The sequence below is a fragment of the Corvus moneduloides genome, chromosome 7, assembly GCF_009650955.1.
Source record: "Corvus moneduloides isolate bCorMon1 chromosome 7, bCorMon1.pri, whole genome shotgun sequence".
Taxonomy (NCBI): Eukaryota; Metazoa; Chordata; class Aves; order Passeriformes; family Corvidae; genus Corvus; species Corvus moneduloides.
Window position 1 is genome coordinate 2,742,129 of NC_045482.1, and position 19,689 is coordinate 2,761,817.

The 19,689-nt window shown below is 49.3% G+C and overlaps 1 protein-coding gene across 3 annotated transcripts in view; it reads right to left on the minus strand.

The window, feature by feature from the left end:
- Window positions 1-4,352: 4,352 nt before the first annotated feature.
- VWC2L (von Willebrand factor C domain containing 2 like) overlaps window positions 4,353-19,689 on the minus strand; it is a 48,240-nt gene continuing 32,903 nt past the window's right edge. For 2 of the 3 annotated variants that reach the window (XM_032114727.1, XM_032114728.1), the window contains one exon: window positions 4,353-6,417. In XM_032114727.1, coding sequence (XP_031970618.1) covers window positions 6,269-6,417 — 149 coding nt within the window. In that variant the 3' untranslated portion in view covers window positions 4,353-6,268. The remainder of the gene's footprint in view (window positions 6,418-19,689) is intronic. The other variant, XM_032114730.1, reaches the window with a different exon arrangement.

Genomic DNA, 19,689 nt, shown 5'->3' on the forward strand with positions numbered 1-19,689 from the left:
CTTTCCCGAAGTCCTCCAGGGTAGGACCTGAGGCTGCAAGAGACAGAGCCTGCTGGTGGTGGGATGCTCCTGTCTGCACTCTCCACTCATCATCTCACCCTGTTGCACCAGGGGTGGTGGTTTTACACTGAGGAGGGTCAGTTTATGCTGGATATAAGGAAGATGGTTTTTGCAATGAGGGTGGTGAGACCCTGGCACAGGTTGACCAGAGAGGGAGTGGCTGCCCCATCCCTGGAAACATTCAAGGCCAGGTTGGATGGAGCTCTGAGGAGCTTGGTCTAATGGAAAGTGTCCCTGTGCATTGCAGAGGGGTTGGATTAGATGGACTTTAAAGGTCCCTTCCAACCCACACTATTCTGTGAGTCCATGACCATCACAACACCATTTGGAAAGACAATATAAAGCCTGGTGAGCCCCCTTTTTCATCTGCTTCCTTGGAGTTTTGCCTTCCAGATGCACAAGACTTTTTTTCCCAGACTCCCTAGGCTTGGGTTTGGCTGTTTCTCCAAATACAGAGCCAAGCCACTGCTGGAATAGCCGAAAAGACAATCCCTGTGGGCAACAGGATAATCCCTATGCACAACCAGGAGGGAGAGTGGGCTGGTGGTTTCTCTTCAAGCTTTCATGGGTTATCACTGTCAGGAGAACAGCAGCGTGGAACATTGTGTGTTTAATGACCAAAAGTACCTTCACTGTGTCCTTCCTGGTGCCAGATGCCTTACAGTCTAAATGAGGATCTTTAATAGTGGCATTAATTATTACTGAATTCCTGCTTTGTCCCACTGAAACAAGTCTAATAGCTCACGCTCGTTCTTCCTCTCTCCCCGTCCTTTCCCCAGATCACTGTCTGCTGTATCTGATGCCAGCATCAGAAAAGCTCCTTTCACCTGACTGCTTGGGCCACCAGCACGGGGTGATGTGCACAAAAGGTCAGGCACAGGTCCCAGTGCCAGGGCTGCTCCATGAGCTGAGGATCAGGAGGCTGCATTGGGAAGGATGCCCTGAAACTGTCAGAGGGTGTCACTTGGTGCTACCATACCCATGCTCTTGCCTTCTTTTGTGGGAAGCCCAGTGCCAAGAGAATATCAGCTCCCAGCTCCCAGGGATGCAGATAACTAACTGAAATAATTAATTAATTAAATGCAGACATCTCTTCCCTGTGAGGGTGGGCAGGCCCTGGCACAGGGTGCCCAGAGCAGCTGTGGCTGCCCTTGGATCCCTGAAAGTGCCCAAGGCCAGGTTGGACACTGGGGCTTGGAGCAACCTGGTCTGGTGGAAGGTGTCCCTGCCCATGGAAGGGGGTGGGATGGGATAATTTCTAAGGTCCTTCCAACCCACGCCATTCCCTGATTCTATGAAATAGTGGCTCCAGGGGAGCCAGCACAGCCAGAGGACAGGAACTCCTGAGAAAGGAGAGGCTTCGTCTGTCTCTTGAGCAGCCATGGGTAAGACCCAGCTGCCTGCCCAAAAGATGAAGTCACCTCTGCAGATGGGTGCAACCATCACCTGTCCTGTCCCCAGGGGCGAGACCAGTCAGTTCTGGCAGGGACACAGTTTCCTTCTGTGCCATCCCAAAGGAGCCTGGCTTAGCTTTCTGGTTGGATTTTCTCTTTCCTTCTGATTTCCTAGAGCATAATTATCCCTTTGTCTGTGTGGGGCTGAGTGGGGGCATGAACTGGCATCTTCTGAGAGCAGAGTTCCTTTAGGTAATGGAGTTAGTAATGGTATAAAGATTCTTTCTCTTAAAAAAAAAGGAACTCTATCTGCAAATACAAATAAATCCATATGGTATATTAGATGGTCATTTAAAGGTTCCAAGCCAAACCATTCTAACATCCTAAATATATAAATACAGGCACTTCCCTTCCATGCCTTCCATCCCCTGTGTTTTAAAAGCTAAGCTTCCACACCGCGAGGAAGGTGGATTCTTGATAAATTTTTCATTTTCTCTATTGACTTGCTATTGCAAACCCATGTCCATTTGCTATGTAAAGGGCATTCATTTGCCATTATATCCACATGGGCCCTCTTTCCCCTTTAACAACCACCAAAGAGAAACACTTTATTGCTCTTGCTGTGCTGGAATCCTGGGATTTGCTCTTTGCTTTCACCTCTAGCAGAGCTGTGGCTGGATACGGGTTGCTGCAGTGGATTTGGCATCCAGGGGGTGGTCACCAGGGCACTCAGCTCACTATTGCCACTGAAGCCGTTATCTGCTGCTGCCTCAGGAGCACTGGTAGGATGGAGAGTACCCAAAATTCAGGATTTTCCCAGTCTTAGTCTGGTTTGGAGAGTGCTTTGCAGCTTCCTGGGGGAGAAAGACATTGCCCTGCTGTGCTCCGGAGCTGAGTCAGTCCCCCTGGGGTGTGCAGGAAATAATTCTGTAATTATAAAACAATCTTGACTAATGGCATATTAATGAGGACAGGGAAAGGTGATGCTCCTGGGATGGGCTTCCCCACTGCTAGGAGGAGGAGGGAGCTGTACACAGCTGCTGCATTTGGGGGGCAAAAGATGGCATCACATCAGGGAGGCGTGGGTGTACGAACCCCAAGAGGAAGGGCTTTTTCGGACTCTGGGTCTGTTTCTTCTGCAAAATTCACTGTTGCTCCTGCTGAAGGTGTTGCCTCTGAGCTGTCCCCTCTCTGACCTGCTCTTTTGCTCCAGTTCGAGTCCTTTTGGCTCCTTTTGATTTTCTAGCCACATTTCCTAGGCTGTCCCATTTCTATCTCCCCTCATTTTTCCAACCCATAACTCTACCTTCCCCTACTTTCTGCCCTACCAAGCCCCCTGCTCTTCTCTACCCCTCAGCATCTTCCCTCACCTTTATCCACCTTCTCCATCTCCCACAAATACCTGTTGTATTTTCAGGAGTGCTAGCCTGGGGGCACGGGGAGGATGGTGCCCACGGAGGAGGTTGTGCTCCCCCGTCTGATAACATATTTATCAGGCACCTTTCCCTTTAGCTAGCAGCCTCTGGAAGCCCAAGATGAACCTTTCAACAAGATTAAAGAGATGGTATTAATTGCTATCGATCACGGGTCAACAAATTAAATTGCATCTGCAACTGCATCTCTGAGAGGTCTAAATGAGAAGAGTAGTTAATGGGTCTGGCTGGCCCAGAGCTGTGATTAATTAAAAGCAGAAATGAACTACAACATTTAAAAAAAAAAAAAAAAGAAGATTGGGATGAGGATGAAATTCTGTAGGGTATTTGGAGAGTGCCTGATGGGATTTCAGTTCTGGATCCACCCTGGCCTGACAGAGGCTGATGGGAAGTGGAGCTGGTGGCAATGATTTTTGGGGTGGAAACACTGCCCACCTATGACTGGCAACTCTTCCACATCAGCAGTGCAAGTTTTCTTAGAAAATGATCTGTGCCCTTCGCTTCTCCCTGTGGTCCCAGACTGATGCCTTGGTGCCTGGGGAGAGCTGTGGGATCCCTCAGTGGGACTGTGTCTCACACTGCTGGATTTGGGGGAATCAGACCCCTTCTACAGTCTGAGCCATGGACACCTTGCAGACACATCCGTGATGGGATCTGCAGGGCTTTCCCTCATGTGACCCAGAGCTTGCTCCAGCTCCCTGTGCGGGGTCAAGGGGTCCCCCTCCATCAGCCTTTTCCCCATTTGGTTTTAGACACAGTGCCCTGAAAGAGTGAAGGGCAAAACCCCGAGCATTCCCATGTTCCTCAGCAATCCCACTGCTCTTCCCATGCCAATCCAGCATCACAGCATCCCAGTGGCAGCTGGGAGAAAAGTACTCCTGGGTGGGAATAAGGGCGCTACTGTGACTCCTTGGGAAATAATGAAGTAGCACAGCATGGAATGGAGATGGTGCTTAATTAATAATGAAGAAAATAATAATATGTGGCACGTATAGTGCTGTACTTGTTCCAAGCACTGTACAAACATTAACTACAGTAATTAAGCTGTAATTAATTAGAGTAACTACTAATCAGTGTAAATAATGATGCATCTGGAGGTACCAAATGGGGTTTGTGAACTGAAAGCAAATTTCCATGTTCAGGAAATGGCATCAAATATAAAATGGCACCAGTAAAAGGCAAAAGCAGATGGAGGTTAAAGTGAGAGTCCATGGCAGCTCCCCAAACGGGAATCCTGGTTTGGCACAGCAAAGCTGGTGTACTGAGTTACTGCTGAGACACTCCATGAGCAACCCATCCCATCCGTGGGATTCTCATGGCCACTTCCAGGCTCCAAGCCTGCTCTTCCCACCCCAGCTGCACTCACCAATGCTGTGAAGAGACAGGGACTGGAGCAAGGGAGGAGATGGGGAACTGGGAGCTTGAGGGGCTGATGATCAGCAGAGTAAAATACACCACAAATATATAATTTTGGGGTTTTTTTTGCTGGTTCACACACTTTATATTTAACAAAATAATTTTTTAATAATATAGTCTTTTACACATCAAATATTGTTTCTAGGACCCCTCCCTCCCATTTTTACAGATTTTCTTTTTTTCTCACTAGTTTCAGGCACACTATTGTTTGAAAGTTTTGAAACTGGATAGTCATTGACAGGCAACAGCTTACGAAGAAATGTGGCGATGACGTCTCTAATGGTACCAGCTCGGCCTGCAGGGAGCCAATGCTCAGCCACAGGACAGCAGTTGCTGTGCTAAGTGCTCCTCCCACCCCTGCCCTCCAGGAAAACACCAAAACGGGGAAGAAATAAAAGTATAAAGGCAACAGTGTGTATAAACTGAGCCTGATGTGCTGATCTGCTTTGGTGAGGATGCTGTGGGGAGGATCTGCTGCTGTTGCTGTCGAGAGCAGGTGCTGGACTGGAGTCTGAACTCTGAACAAAAGAAGCACCACCACCCTCATGGCCTTGACCAAAATGCAGGGAACCAAGCGTGGACAGTGATGGGAAAGGCCCCTGCCCTCGCCTGCGCAGGCAGGGCAGGGAGATGACATTGGTGGCTTTTCTTTCACAGTATCGCTTGGAAACTGCAGCCTGAGAAAGCAGGAGGTGCCAGTGCTGGAAAGCCAAATGGGGACCCTTGGCTGCTGGGATCCATGGGGACCTCTGCTCTGACAGGCAGGCACAGAGAGCAGCTGCTTTCTGCTGGGTGCAGCCCAGCCCTGCTGCACCGTGGCTTGCTTTATCCCCAGCACTGTGGATGCTCCCAGGGAGAGCCAGGGCAGCTCCCTCCCACTGTAGCAAAGGGTCTTACCTGCCAGCTGAGCCAGTTTAGTGCTGCCACAGATGTGGGACATTCCTGGAAACCTCCAGAGTGGGGTGATCCCATATTTTAACCGTGACCTGCTGTTGCTGAAGGCAATGGAACACTGCCCTTGGCTCCAGCGAGAGCAGCCTCGGGATGGGACAAGGCAGGTGAGCACACATGCTCAGCCCAAGAAACAGGAACAGGTGGGGCCCTCTTCCCTCTGCTCCACCACTGCTGCCCCAGCCAGGAATCACACACAGACAAGCCAGGTCAGATGTTGCTTTCATGGAACACCTTCTGGTTGGCTGCCCCAGCCTGCCCATGCACCTGCCGTGGGCTCTGCTCCCATCAAGGTCACGGTCACTGTGTAGGTGTCTTCAACTTTATTGTCCCCACTCAGTGGAGAAAGTGTAACACAGATACAGCTTTGTGTCTTGGCTGTCCAGTCTATACTTGTGCATCTACCTCAGTCCTGCTGCAGGTTACATTCCAGTTGGGTTCTTTTTTAGCCCCCCATCCCTTTCAATTTCTACCTCCCTCCTGTCCTTAGTGCCACCTGCGCTTACAGACACAATAAAAAAGCTCCATCTATTGCTCCACTCATAGCTGTATTGTCCCGATGATCCCAGCTTAGGAAGAGGCTTAAAAAAAAAAAAATCACAATAGCAAAAAACCCTCAAATAAATAAATGTGAAAAACCCCATGATCCACACTGTAGAAAGTGAGAGCAGTGAATCGATCGGTGCCTCGGAGGCATCGCCAGGCCAGGAACGTGCGCGGGCCGTTTTCCCGCTGTCCTCCCCCAGTCCGAGCAGCGCGTCCCCACCAAGCACTGGTGATTACAACAGCACAGCAGGCACCTGCACACCCGGTACAGAGTAACTAAAGCGGGAGAGGAGCTGCAGGGGGCACAGGGAGACCCTTCCCCGCAGGTACCGATCTCTGCTCGTGTGGCACCCTCGCAGGGCTTGCTGGTGACCCTGCTGCAGCTGGTGGGAGGTTGGACGCGTGGGCAGCACTGAAGCCGTTCCTTTGTCACCATCACCACGAGCGGGTTGTTGGCCGGGGGTGCTGCTACAGAGCCTGCTTGCCCTGGCACTCGCGCTTGGAGCACTGCGCCGGCTTCCACCAGTCCCCGTTGTGGCAGTGGCAGATGTTGCAGTCGTCCACCTTCACCTCGATGCCCGCGGGAATTATCGTGGTGCCCGCAAAGCAGTTGGGACCTGTGGAAACACACGGGGGTGACAGGATAAGTACTCTGTGTTTGGACTGGGGGCAGCAGCTCTGCTCTAAGCCTGGGACAGGTAGGCCAGCCCCTTGCTGCGCTCTGGCCACGCCACCACTGCTGCCGAAATCTGCAGCGATGCTCCTGCCTTGCTCAGTGCTGAGCCTTGGACCCACAGCAATCCCTTCTCTCATATTTTGGTTGCCCTCAGGCACTAAAGGGAAAAAAAGGCCTTGAAACTTTCCTCTCTCTTTCTGCACCCAGCCCCTAGAACAAATGGCATTTGCACTCAGCTTTTTCTACTAGGTTGACCACTAATTTAGTACCTTTTTCTCCTTAAATTTTGGCTGCAAGATGGACAAGACCATGAGGACAAGCATGAGGACACAGCCCAGCCTTCACTGCTCCAGCCTGGTGAGCCTGCAGGGAGCTGCAGGGGCCGGAGCCAGTTCATCCCCTAGGGCCATTGGCAGCCATGCTCCAACACCACGTAACCCCAAGGACCTCCACCAGCTTGGAGTTATTAACCATAAATGATTTATTGCATCCCCTCTCAAATAAGCTTTCTGATAAAAGCTGGGTTTTTTTTCCTCAAAGATAATTCCTTTAATCTGCTTATTATTGCTTTGGGTCCTTTTTTTTTTTGGCTTTATTACACAATATCAAAGCTGAGCAGCAAGTCAGCAAGGATCTTATTTCCAAGGCACAGAATGGTTGGGTTGGAAGGGATCTTAAAGCCCTTTCCTCCTCCTCATAAAAGCCCCACAAATATCCACTGCCCATCTGTCCCTCTGCAAGCTCTCTCCTCTTTCCCTCCTACTCCTTCACCGCTTAGTGCCAGGAATTAACGTCAGAGCCAGCAGCACACACAAAAAATTCAAGGCACTTGCATTGGTGGCATTGGGGAAGCATAAAGACATTTGAGAAGTGTTTAATGGCTCGAGTGCTGCTCCAAAATGCTGGCCACTGGTTTTAATCTATGCCTCCAGTGCACGAGGTGCATTCCAAAGGCGAGAGCGTGTACAGACATGGAATTATGGGCAAGTTGTTCCTTAAGTCTCTATGAGGCTGGAAAAGGCTGAGCTGTAGCCAGCCCAGTGCCAGGCTGCCATGTTTTATAGTCTCAGAGAGCTATTTATGAGTGCCCTGGCTTCAGTAAGATGCTCCTCAGGACCCTTTGTTGAACAGGCCACAAGTTTGGCAGGGCTGGGCTTACCCAGACAATTCAGGGTGCCTGAGTGTGACTTGTGTTTCAACACCCTCCCACCTTCATTAAGGGCCACTTCAAACGTGGCTCTACAGCAACATTCCACATCCATCTTCATGAGGCCACACAGAAGGGCCTGAGAAAGATGCCTTGGACGGCTCCTGTACAGAATTTGGGGTGACAGGGTGTACCCCAGGGCAGCACCTGGGAAGGCAGGCTGCAGCACTGGGAAGGTCTGTGCTGCTCCATGCTGCCTCCTCCTTGGCCTAGCCAGCACGTGAATTCCAGGATACCAGGAAGAAGCAGGCTTTTACTGCAGACAAGGAGATTCAACTGCACTTGTTGAGCCAGAGCACAGGTGACACAGGGCTGCTGGCAGTGGAGGAGCCTTGGGAGTGGGGATGTTTTGAGGCTGGGCTTCAAGCTGGACAAGCTCCAAAGAGCCCCTCCAACCTCAGCCATTCCAAACTGCAAAGAACTTTAAAGCCAGGAGCTACCAGCCAAGAGTATGAACAGCCAAACCCCACATAAGCACACGTGGTATCTGTGGTTTTCCTTGCAGGCACGAGCCTGTTTTGGTCATGGGCTGAAGACTTCCCAAGTTGACGTCTGTCTGGAATACACCTTCCTGGTTGGAAAGGCTGTCATCCCAACTGTGGTATGTCTCTGGCAACCCACTGAAGTTGTCACACTTTTCCAGAGTCTTTGAGTCCCTGTGCTGCCTGTGCTCTTCGCCACTGGTTTAATTCTCTGTTTCCTGGAGCCCGGAGGGTGGGGGTGTGTTATGAGCCAGCATGGGCGTTGCTGTCAGGTCATCTGCTGCTGTTAAATGCCCAGGGTTCAAATGCCATGGAAATTCCCGTAACTGCAGTTAGCTGTATTGGAAGTTGAAATAAATACCTGGGATGGAACGTTAATGGGATGCTCTGACTGCCTGCTGATGTCAGGGATGCCCAGGGTGGGCAGCCTCCACACAACAGCCTGCTCTGTGCTCCCAGAGCAAACAAAACCCTTTTCAATGTAATATAAACAAGAAGCTTCCTCTGGAGATGAGGGTGGCAAGGAAAAGGGATGATAATCTTCCCTTTTGTTGTCCTGCCCGTTAAGCACCTCATTTGAGAGGCCAGTGCTGCTTCAACACCCACACATGTCTCCAGACACAGCTTTCTCCAGATTTACAGCACTGCCAGCCCATTCCGGGGGCTGAGAACAGGTGGGAGGCTGGCAGTGAGCGGAGCCAGCAGATTTGCTCATTCACAGGTGAGTAACCTTTGCCTTCCAGACAGGGTTTGGGGACCCAACACCTCCCTCATGGGATTTTGGCACCCCAGTGGTGCAGGGATCATGATCAACCACGGGTGGTGGCGTTGGGACTGGCTGATGGGGTGCTGCCAACTGGGCAAAAGCTTCTTTTTCCTTCTTCCTGCTTATCTGTCCATTCCTTGGCTGCCCTTCCTCCTCCCAGCAACCCCAGGTCTCTTCTCCCCCCTCCTGAGCTTCCCCAGGGGGTCATATGGAAAAAAAAAATCAGTAAATACCCTCCATTAATGTCCCTGTCCCAGGACAGGGAGGAACAGAAAGCAGACACTATGATGAAAAGAGGAGACAGATGAGGGGCATGTGCTGAAAACATCACCTGTGCCTCTGAGGTCCCTGTTGGAGAGGGGATCCCTTATTCTGGGGACAGCAGCACAGCAACGTCCCTGCCCCGGCCAAGGACATGGGCCAACTCCGCAAATCTGTAATTAAACACTAATGATCTGCCCCTCTGTAATTAAACACTAATGATCTGCACCCCTGATTCCTGTTGAGCCTGGAAGGACCTGGCAAGCACCTCTGTGTCTAACAGAAAATCCTTGGGGTACTGCCACCACCCCAAAGGGGCTGGGCAAGGGAAAGGGGGAAAATGACAGCTATTTGGGATAAATCCCAGGGACTGCCAAACCAGCCCTCACTGGAGCAGCACTGAGCATCCCTGGGCTGGCCAGGATCACCTGGGCACACCCAAGGAAGGAGCTGTAGTCAGAGGCTGAACTGAGGGAAAAATCACAGCAATTGGGTTTGTTTTCTTTGTTCTTGGCTTTTAGCAAAATGGAGGAAAACATGGCTTGAGGCTCTACTGACATCTGCCCTCCTGTGGGATGTTCTGCCTCTCTCCTGTCAGACTTCAGTACTTTTAATTTGGGCCAACACTGTCACTGCTCTGGACCTTTTCTTTCCCAGCACTCTCTCAAAATAGCCCTCTCTGCACTGCCTGAGTGAAATGTTTCTCTTGCTCACCACAGTGAGCTGGATGGAGCTTTACTGCATCCTCTCTCTCTCACTGCTATCCCCATCCCTATAGAAACATGGATTTCTAACGGAAGGCAAAATTTCCACACTGCATTTGTGATAATTCAACTTAAATTCCCATTGCTTGAAATCCAGTTTTCCAGCACAATCACTATCAACCAGCCTCTCCCCCCACCCCTTTTTTTTCCTCATTTAAACTTCTCCCGCCTTCACACTGGAAAAGTGGATCCTGTTTGTCCAAACTGGGATGCAGTGAGCATTGCACCCGTGGCAGAGGCACGAGAGAGGCACTCAGAGAGGGACCCTGCACTGCTGGAATTGAGGTGAAAATATGCTCCAGCCAAGTGGCATTTTCTGTGCCATGGCACCAGTCACCAGGGAGTTTTCCAGAAACTTTGGGATTTATAGAGCTGGCAGCTCCTGGTGGAGATAACCTCCATCACCAGGGGATCTGCATGGCTGTGCCATGTGCCTTGGAGGGGCTGCAGCCCCTAAAGTCACAACCAGAGCCCACAGCAAGAAACCCAAGTCCTATTTTTTTTTTCTCTGCAGCAGAGCTAAACAGACTCTTTTAAATTCTCTAATATTCTTTTTCCCTCCCAACATTTCAAGAGCTCAGGGCCCCACCCCAGTGCTACCGAGGACTGGCCTGAGCTTTTCCCACTGCAGCTGCTTGGAGGAACTGGATGAGACCAGCCAAATCAATGGCAAAACAAGCCCCCAAAGAATGACACAGAACAGCAGTGTGGGGTTTTTAAATTGTTATTCTAAGGAAGATGCTGCTCAGAAACATTTGATGACATGTCAAGCACATCAGGTTACTTATGATAATAGCAGTAGGAACAAGAAGCTGCTTTGGGCAAGGGCTGTCGTCCTGCTCTTGATAAAAGCATCTTAAACCACGACTGTGATGATAACAGGACACTAATCACCCTTTTTCCCTGCTCAGGGAGACTGATGGGAGAAGTTTGCTGCTCCCACAGACAGTGTAATTGTGAGATTTGCTTTGCTTAACATAGTTAATACTCATAAAACCCACAGCACTCCAGGCTGTTTGCTAGAACAGCTGTGAAGATTTTTATGGAGATATATTAGGGACATTCAGATGCTGGTTTGATGGGAGAGATGTAAAAAAATCATATTTCATTTGTTGTTTGGGGAGAATGACGGAAAATTCTGCAACCATCTGCTGAAGATCAGGTACTTGCATGATGCCCCTGCTCCACTGCACCCCTGTTCTGGAGGGAATTCGGGGCTCAGGCTCTCTCCAACACCATGAGCTGATGCCTTGGAGCCACTCAGTGCCGAACAGCAGCGTCCCCCCAGCTCCTTGTGACTGCTCAGATGGGTTTTACTGAACTCAGCAGCTCTGCCTGTGGCTTTCAGCAGCTCTGAATTTAGCTTTGTGTGTGCAGAGAAGCAATAAAAGGAAATCAAATGTTAATCAAACAGCAAGCACAGATCACTTCAGGCCAACTGTGATATTCAGATGTGCCCTGAATAGCATCTTGCCCCAGACAAAGCTCATCATCTCCACCAGAACTTCTCATTGTGCAACCTCTGATTTCAGCAAGAGTGGTAGTTTCCCCTCAGTTAAATATGTCTCCTGCCACTTCTTTGAGAGCCTCCCCATCCCTTTAGGAAATATTAAAGCTGACTCCAGGAGAATTTAGCTTATTCAGTCAATGGATTCCATCAAGGACAGAGGTGCTGATGGCTACGCTTATCTGCCTAGTTAAGACAGCTGCTAAACAGCAGCTCAATTCAGCAGCCATCCTTCAGGCTCCCAAGTGGTGTGCCCCACAACTAAAGTTGCAAGGGCTAAGTGGAAAACGGTGGTGTTTCCTGACAGTATTTAGGAATGGATACATCCTGAAACATCCCCCAGGACACTCACTCAGCTGAATGAGGCTCAATGACTTTGCTTTTGGAGCTTGACCATGAACACAACTGGGCGTGGGGGTTTTCTGCTGGCAGTGTGTGTTGGCCTGGGGGAGGTGTTTCTACCAAGCATGGCCAAGTGTCTTCCCAGTGGGAAGGCAAATCTTCCTCTGCATGTCTCCACAAAACAGGCCTCTCCCAGGCTTCACATGACCATCCCACACCACAAGCCAGGCAGTCTCCAGCACTGGTGTCTGGTGCTGAAACAACCCCTTGCAAAGCAGCAACCAAATGAGGATGACACTTGGAATCCACACAAGGATGCTCGTGGATCCCCAACAGAGAAAGAGGAAAAACACAGCAGAATCCCCAGGCTCTGTCACAGAGGCAAAAAATTGCCCGTTGCCTGCATCTTGGGAGTTTTTCCATGTCCAGGCTGAACTCTGTGCTCAGAAGGGAAGGAAACCCACCATCTTGTTTTTAATGATGGCCTCTGTTTCTGGAGGTTAACACCATTCCTCTCTGCTGATCCTGCAGGATGTTTTCAAATGTTCATTTAGCTCTGCCAATGCTGTTTATGTGATCACTTCAGATTGCAAGAAAAGAGCTCAATTTGTGGCTTTAATTAACGAGTTGGGGAGGGAAGAAGTTTTATTTTCACTGCCTGGTATGGAGAGTGCCAGCCTCCCTCTCTGGGGGAAGGAGGAGGCAGTGGGTGAAACCAGAGGTGAGACATAAAGAAATCAGGTGGAGATGCTGAACTTTGCCTTGCTGAAAATTAAATTTGGCGACGCTCTGCAGGGGCAGCTGAAAACCCCCCCCAAAGAAAACAACCCTTGAGCTTTATTGTGTTAGAAAGAGGCCAGAGCTGGAGATCCTGGCTCGGAGCACAGCTGAAGCCTGAGGGTGCACTGGAAACGGGGCTGCCATGACCCCGCGATGTGGAGCAGTGAGTTCACACCCTGTGAACTCGCCCAGCTCTGGTCCCTGTCTGCCACTTCTCAGTGGTGGCAGGGGGGACAGCACTGTGCTGTGGCTCTGCTGCTCCCTGCTCCTGCAGGTGATGTCCATGTCCTCCAGCTGCTGGTGGACAAAGCTCCTCCCAGTACAAACACCAGGGGAAAAGAACCCCCTGGACTCCAAAGTCCACCCAAACACCCAGCCTGCACAGAGACTCCTGCAGGGCTGCAAATGGGACTGCTTCAGGTCAGTGTCCCCATCCCAAGTCTGGAAGCCCCTTCTCAGCCTGCTCACTCCCTCAGGCAGCGGAGAGCTCTCTTGTGATGCAGAGGCTGCATCAATGCATCATCTGCCCCCTCAATAACATCTGGATGCTGCTCCATTTTCAGGAGGAACTAGGAACCGAATCTACCAACCCACACCAGCCCAAGTGCCACAAATTAAAGCCCTCTAGAGGGCCAGTGGTGGCTCCAGCAGCCTTCCAACCCCCTGCCATTTAAAAGCTCCGGAATTGCTCTCTCCCCCTTTTTGGACTGCTGTTGGTATTTTAAAAAACCAAAAGGAAATCTTAGTCGTCTGTCAGTTTAACACCATTTCCCCTTGTCCTTTCAGTCTGTGGCTCCCAGCTGTGGTAACAAGTGTCTCCTCCTCAAGGTGACCCCAAGATGGAAGGTTCACTCTTCCTTTGCCACCTTGTCTAGCCACCCACGGAGAGATGGCACCTCTAATAAATGCCCTCAGTTTCTTCTGTAAAATGTTGTAAAATTAGAGCCTCTTCTCTTCTAATTTGTGGACAAACCCTGCTGGCTCTGGCTAACAACTCCTGGAGTCATCTGGTGGTACCTTCTAGACATCCATCAGCTTTCAATTGTGTGCACCACTGCCCCAAAGAACTACTCTCCTCTGAAGCTGATCTGCAGCTCTTTTCCACCCTTCCTGCATTTTTCACTGCTCACAAGACAATGTTAACGGCCCTTCTCAAGTACTGCCTATTTACGGGAGAGATTTTTCCAGCCATAATTCACATTATTGGGTGCCTGAAGATGCCTAAAAGTTATTTAATCTCTGCATTAGAAAACAGATATGTATCTGCAGTATCCTTGTCCAAATTAAATCCAAGTTGCTCACTCCAAGCCAGCCCTCCATCATTAGAAGGAATGCATTAAAAAGGCGAGGGGGAGGTGAAAAGCTCAATTCAGGGCAATGGGAGCTGTTCCACTGATTTCTGCCAGCGATGCAGCCGCACAATAAAGGAATTACAACACACCAGCAGCTCCCACCCAGCCCAGTGGGACAGGGATCTCCTGGTGGCCCCACATCCCCTCCTGGCTCTCCTCACACCGAGATGGTCACATCATCCAGGCTTTGCTCAGGCAATCCCAAGTATCTGCTGTCTTGGAGTCTAATGAATGCAGGGGCTCCACTTGAGTTCCCTAAATTATGAGCTGGCACCCAGTGACAGAGACTGATTTAGGCCTCACTGTTTTGCACCACAGTTAGAAAAATACTGATGGCTCGTTATCTGTCTTAATCAGCAGCAGCAAACAAATGAGGGACAGGGAGACATCCAGAAGGGAACACACCGCATTACTCCTCCTTATTGATAGCACAGTTACTTAATTTGATGTGGAGACATAACTTCAGGCATCACTAAATACTGGAGCAGGGACGGTTTGGTGCAGGGAAGATCTATGGGTGCAATTTAAAAGCCGTCTGTTTGGGAGCAGTGACGTCCATGGGCGCCGATACCGATCCGAGCTCCGCAGGCAGGCCGGACACCATCCCTCACCAAGACAAATGACGACAGGGGCCCTTCCACAGCTACAATGTACCAGCTGAAAATTACAGCCCCACTCCACTCTTCATCCTCTGTGCTTGTGGGATGAGCAGGACAACAGGGGACCAAGCCCAAGGTAGAGCAGAGAGTCCCAGAATGGTCTGGGTTGGAAGGGACTTTAAAGCTCATCCAGCTCCACCCTCTGCCATGGACAGGGACACCTTCTGCTGGACCAGGTTGCTCCAAGCCCCATCCAACCTGGCCTTGGACAATTCCAGGGATGGAGCAGCCACAGCTTCCAATCTCTGATGGCTTCTGGATGGTCATGTCTGACCCGCCCTTCCCTGGGCACTGCCTGTGCCAGGGCAGCAGAGCTCTGGATCGGACCTTTGGCACAGCTCACTCAGGGAAGGCAGCATGGAAATGGTGGAGCAAAGCCCATGATCTGGGCACACTACAGAAACATGTACGGTTCCCACTGCTTTAGACGACGGTATCTGCCTCCCCACATGGACATTCTCCCCAGTCCTGTGCACCCAGCCCCTCTGTTTCTGATCCCAAGTGCACCAAAATCAAAACTGGGAGCATATCTCAGTGCACTCTGAGCTCCCTGCAAAACCTCCAGCCCCAGTTTGCCCATTTTACCAGGTTTCTAACCCATTTGTGGCTTATGGACTGTTGGCCCGCAGGGTTAGGCATTGCTGCACGGCAAATTAATAGATATCGAATTCATAACCCTTTATTCACTCTGCTGACTCAAACACCCAAATGGGGGCAGCCTGGAAGTGAAACCAAGGAGGTTTTACCTAGCTGGAGGAGCCAGCACATGGATCAGCTCCCAGACAGCAGAAGAGCATCTCCCAGGGCTTCAGACTCAGCTGAAAATTCAGGGCTTTCCCCCCTCCTTTTGGTGTAAAATGCAGGTTGGCATTTTCAACGTCACCTATGGGATTTACATACCAAATTCCTCTTCATTTTAAAAGGATCTATGTGTGCAAATACCTTGATCAGCACTGGAAAGTTTAGCAAGTTTTGCAAAGGCAAAGGGCCCAGCATTGCACAGGCAGGAACTGTGCATCCAAAGCAGGTTTTCTGAATCAGATTTTACTGTGCACACTCTGGGCTGGAGAAGAAAAACAGGAACACCTCAAAGCCAGCAGTAACCATCTATTAAGGGAAAATGTCTTTCAACATTTACCTGAGCAAACAAACAGAATTTGCTCTTAAAAGTCTTTTTGCAGACAGCATAAAGCTCTGGGAGCACACCATAGATTTTTTTTCTTAAATACATGTAGATTGTAATTGTGGGCAATGAAAGCTACTCAGAGGTAATTTTAACCTTTCAGGTAAGTAAAAGGCTTTCAGAAAGTTGTCTAAATAGGTATTTCCCAATATGAATTCCAACAGTGCTGAAGGCACATTCATTTTTTTAATGGTTCAAACATGGCAAATAAGGTGAGGTGTTTCTTTTTGAGCTGGTATCAAATTGATTAATTTAAAATAAGTCAGTTAATAAAACTACCATTAAACTACTGCATCAGCTAACAATGTTACCAGTAAAATCAACAGCCAAAGGGAGGAAAAGTTGGACCTTCCAGAGACTAAACCTTTAAGTGAAGAAAAAAAAATTAAATGCCTGTATAATGTGCTGTTGTGTTTGTGCTGCCTTCACCTCGCTGGAACAACGCATGCCACGGGACAGGCTCGGCCCCAGTGACTGTGCCCTTGCGGCCAGTATTTCCCAAAAAAGGAACTGGGATGCAGAGCAGCAAACTCATCCAGGGACTTAGCTGGGTGTTCACCCCGCAGCGGTCTGGGCACCTCCCAGGGACACTCCCACAGGCAGCTACAGCTCCTGATCCATGCAGGCATGGGAGGACACCCTAATCTAGGGAAGTACGGGCCCAAACAGCCCCTGGATGCCAAAGCACCAGGCCTGTGGTCCCTGCCCAGATAGCTCCATTCAAAGGTTAACAACAAAAGAATAACAAGCAGGACTTTTTCTCTGGGTCTTGTGAGCCTTTAGCCAACTTATTCGCCTATTGGTTGCGCTTCATGTGAAAATATAATGATTTTTATGGCCCACTTTAACATTTTTATGTCTTTTTTTCTTCAGAGAAAAAACCCCACATTTGGTGTAAGAATTAAAACAGTATTTCATGCTTAACTGCAATCACAGATGATGTATGGAAGAGAGCTGGCTGCATGTCAACTCAATATAAAGCCAGAATTGAATCTAACTTGGTCACTACAGCTGTGGGATGTTTTATGGGGTGAGGGGATTTTTTCAGATCAGTCATAAATGAAATGGAAACTGTGACTGGGCTCATTTTGTATCAAACAGGAACAAAAAAATGTAGGGAAGAACCAGGATTGCTACACATTTGTCTGAGTTGTTCCTTTATAGAGGTGCAGTGTGCTGCAGACCCAACGCAGCGCCGGACGATGCCGCAGCGGCGATGGGTGCCTGTTGGCACACAGCCCCCACCACGGGAATGGGGTTCTCCTGAGCTGTGGGAACCACATGCTCGGGATCAACTTCCAGCTCCTGTCTGGAAAACAGCTTCACTGCAGACCAGATCCCTGTGGGATGGGGTCAACTGATGGAAAAATGCCCTCATGCCTTTGTGCCATTGTGGCATGAAGGTGATGCTTTGGGGGCAGCAGCACAGTCCCAGTTGTGTTTCCCACCTGGTGACAGATTTTTCTGATCACAGCTTTGAATGTGGGATTGTGTTAGAAGTGGGATTTCAAAGCAAAGATAAAACTTTCCCTGTAAGGAAGGAGCTGCTCTGGAAACCAGTTCTTTCTGCTCTGCTCTTGGCTTGTGTTTGAGTTGTTGGTTTTCTGCTGCTGACTTTGAGCAGAACCCATCTCCTGCTGCCTTTACCACCATTCCCATCTCCCTGGCCTCCACAGTCTCCACCACTATTCCCATCCTCCTGGCCTCCGTGATGATGGACACAGAAATGATGGCCATGGGCAGGTAACACCCAAGTGAAAGGGGAATTTAATGTTAAAAATCTAAGTAAGTCAGTCAGCAAAGGTTTCCCTTCCATTCAAAGGATGGATCTTCTGGAGGGTATTTAAGAGTATCAGCCTCTGGATTTTCCTGTTTTCATCCCTATAAATTTAGGTAAGGCTGCAGTGGCAAAGCTCCCATTTCTATGCAAATCCATACAAATGATTGATTACCTGTAGAAAGGGAATAACTGCAATGGCAGAAACACAACTTCTTGTGTTTATGTGGGGAGTTTAATTACCTGCCTGTGGCACAGAAAAGGAAAATCAGGAAAACATCTTTTCTGACCCCACCCCAACGTTTAAGCCTGATGTTAGAGAGACAGGATGTGGCACTGTTGTGCCAACATCTGCATCTCCTGAGAAAAGAGGAGAGGAGGGGATGGAACGGGCAGGGCAGGATGGGTGAATGGATCTTGAGGACACACATGGGGCAGAGCAAAGCACTGCAAGGATGGGCACACCTTGGACACAAGAGCCAAGCAGAGGTTGGTGCTTCTGGAATAAAGAGGCTCCTGAACACTTCTGCTGGGACCTGTCCTGATTTCTCCAGCAGCTGCAGAAGCAGCTGCAATCCATGTTTTGTCCCAGGTTTTGCTCTTCCTATTCCACTACCTGAATTTAACGGTATCCATGGCATTTCCAGGATGCTTTCAGATGGTGTTGTGAGAAGTAAGATGAGCAGTGCAGATTTTGCATGGGAACAGTAGCATTTAATGAAATCATCCACTGGAAAAACGATGGTCCTTTCCTGTGCCAGGGCTTCTGGGTGTCACCACAAAAGCCATAACCACAGTACACATGGGCTTTACACTCTGGCAGATGTGGTATTGTGCTGATGTGCTGGGACAGGACAGTTATTCTGTGAGGTAACAGCTGGGAATGATGAAAGGCTGGAGAAAAATTACGGTGGATATACATGGTTCTGCATCCTTCCTGCCCAAACTTCCCAAATGCTTCCTTATCCCTCACTCTGCATCTGGTTTTATTACTTAATTCCTGGATGAAACTCTTGCTCACCCTCTGGTCTCAGTGGCACCACAGGATCTGAAGGGCTCACAACCTGTTATCCTCACATAGTCCCCCTGGGACAGGGAAGTGTGCTGGGGAAACTGAGGCACAGAGGCAGTGGGGACTCCTGAGGGGATGCAGGTTATTCAAACTAAACCCAGCAGAAAACTATTCAACTTGCAGCAACAGGAAGGTTTGAGGCTGCAAACTGCCTCCTCAAGTGTGATGGGAATTGGTTCACACCTTATTGGCAGAGGGAAGGATCTGTGGGAAAGAATGGCAAAGTGACGGACAATGACTTCCAAAAGTTCCCCATTTCTGAGTGTTCCCACACTCTTCAGCTAGTATTCCCTGCCTTGTTTTTCCTGCATTCATTTTGTGCTTTAGAAATCTTTTTTAAAGCCAGAAGGGAGATTTAGACATTAGAACAAGCTACTGACCTGATACGAGTTAATGATTTTATAAAACCCCTAAAAAATGCTTTACTTTAAAAGATTGATGTTTCTTATTGTATTTTTTCAATGCCAATTAATTACTTAATTCATTAGCAATGTAACACAAGAATAGTCTTTGAAAATCTGCTGCTTTGTGTAGATGCCTTTAATTATGGATAATTAAATACTGTGGAAGGACCTGATTATACCTTTGAGCATTTTCTAATCTGGAAAATGAAACACACTCCTGTACTCCTGAACACATAAAACAAAAGCTGAGCTCAACAGCCACAGGAAGTAAAAAAAAAAAGGGAAAACAAACACCCCAAAAGCCAGAACCACCCCAAACCCTGCAACTAAGAGAGAGTGGGAATTCCTGGGGAGGCTCAAAGGCTTTGTGCATGCCCTGATACAGGGTTGGACCCAGACCCTGCCGTGTTGGGGATATGAGGGGGGCCCACGTGTGCTCAACGCGGAGCTGCTGCAGCCAGCAAGCAAACATGGGCCCAGCGAACAGAACTCCCTGTTAACACTTGCTGAAACTGGGAACAGATTTCCAGATGCCCTTGTACGTATGGCAGCAATGGCCAAAACTGCCAAAAAGACCAAAGCACTCTCCAAACGTAATCACAGCTGACTCTGGAAGACGAAAACTTGCCAATGGCACAAGTTACGCTACTGGGTTTT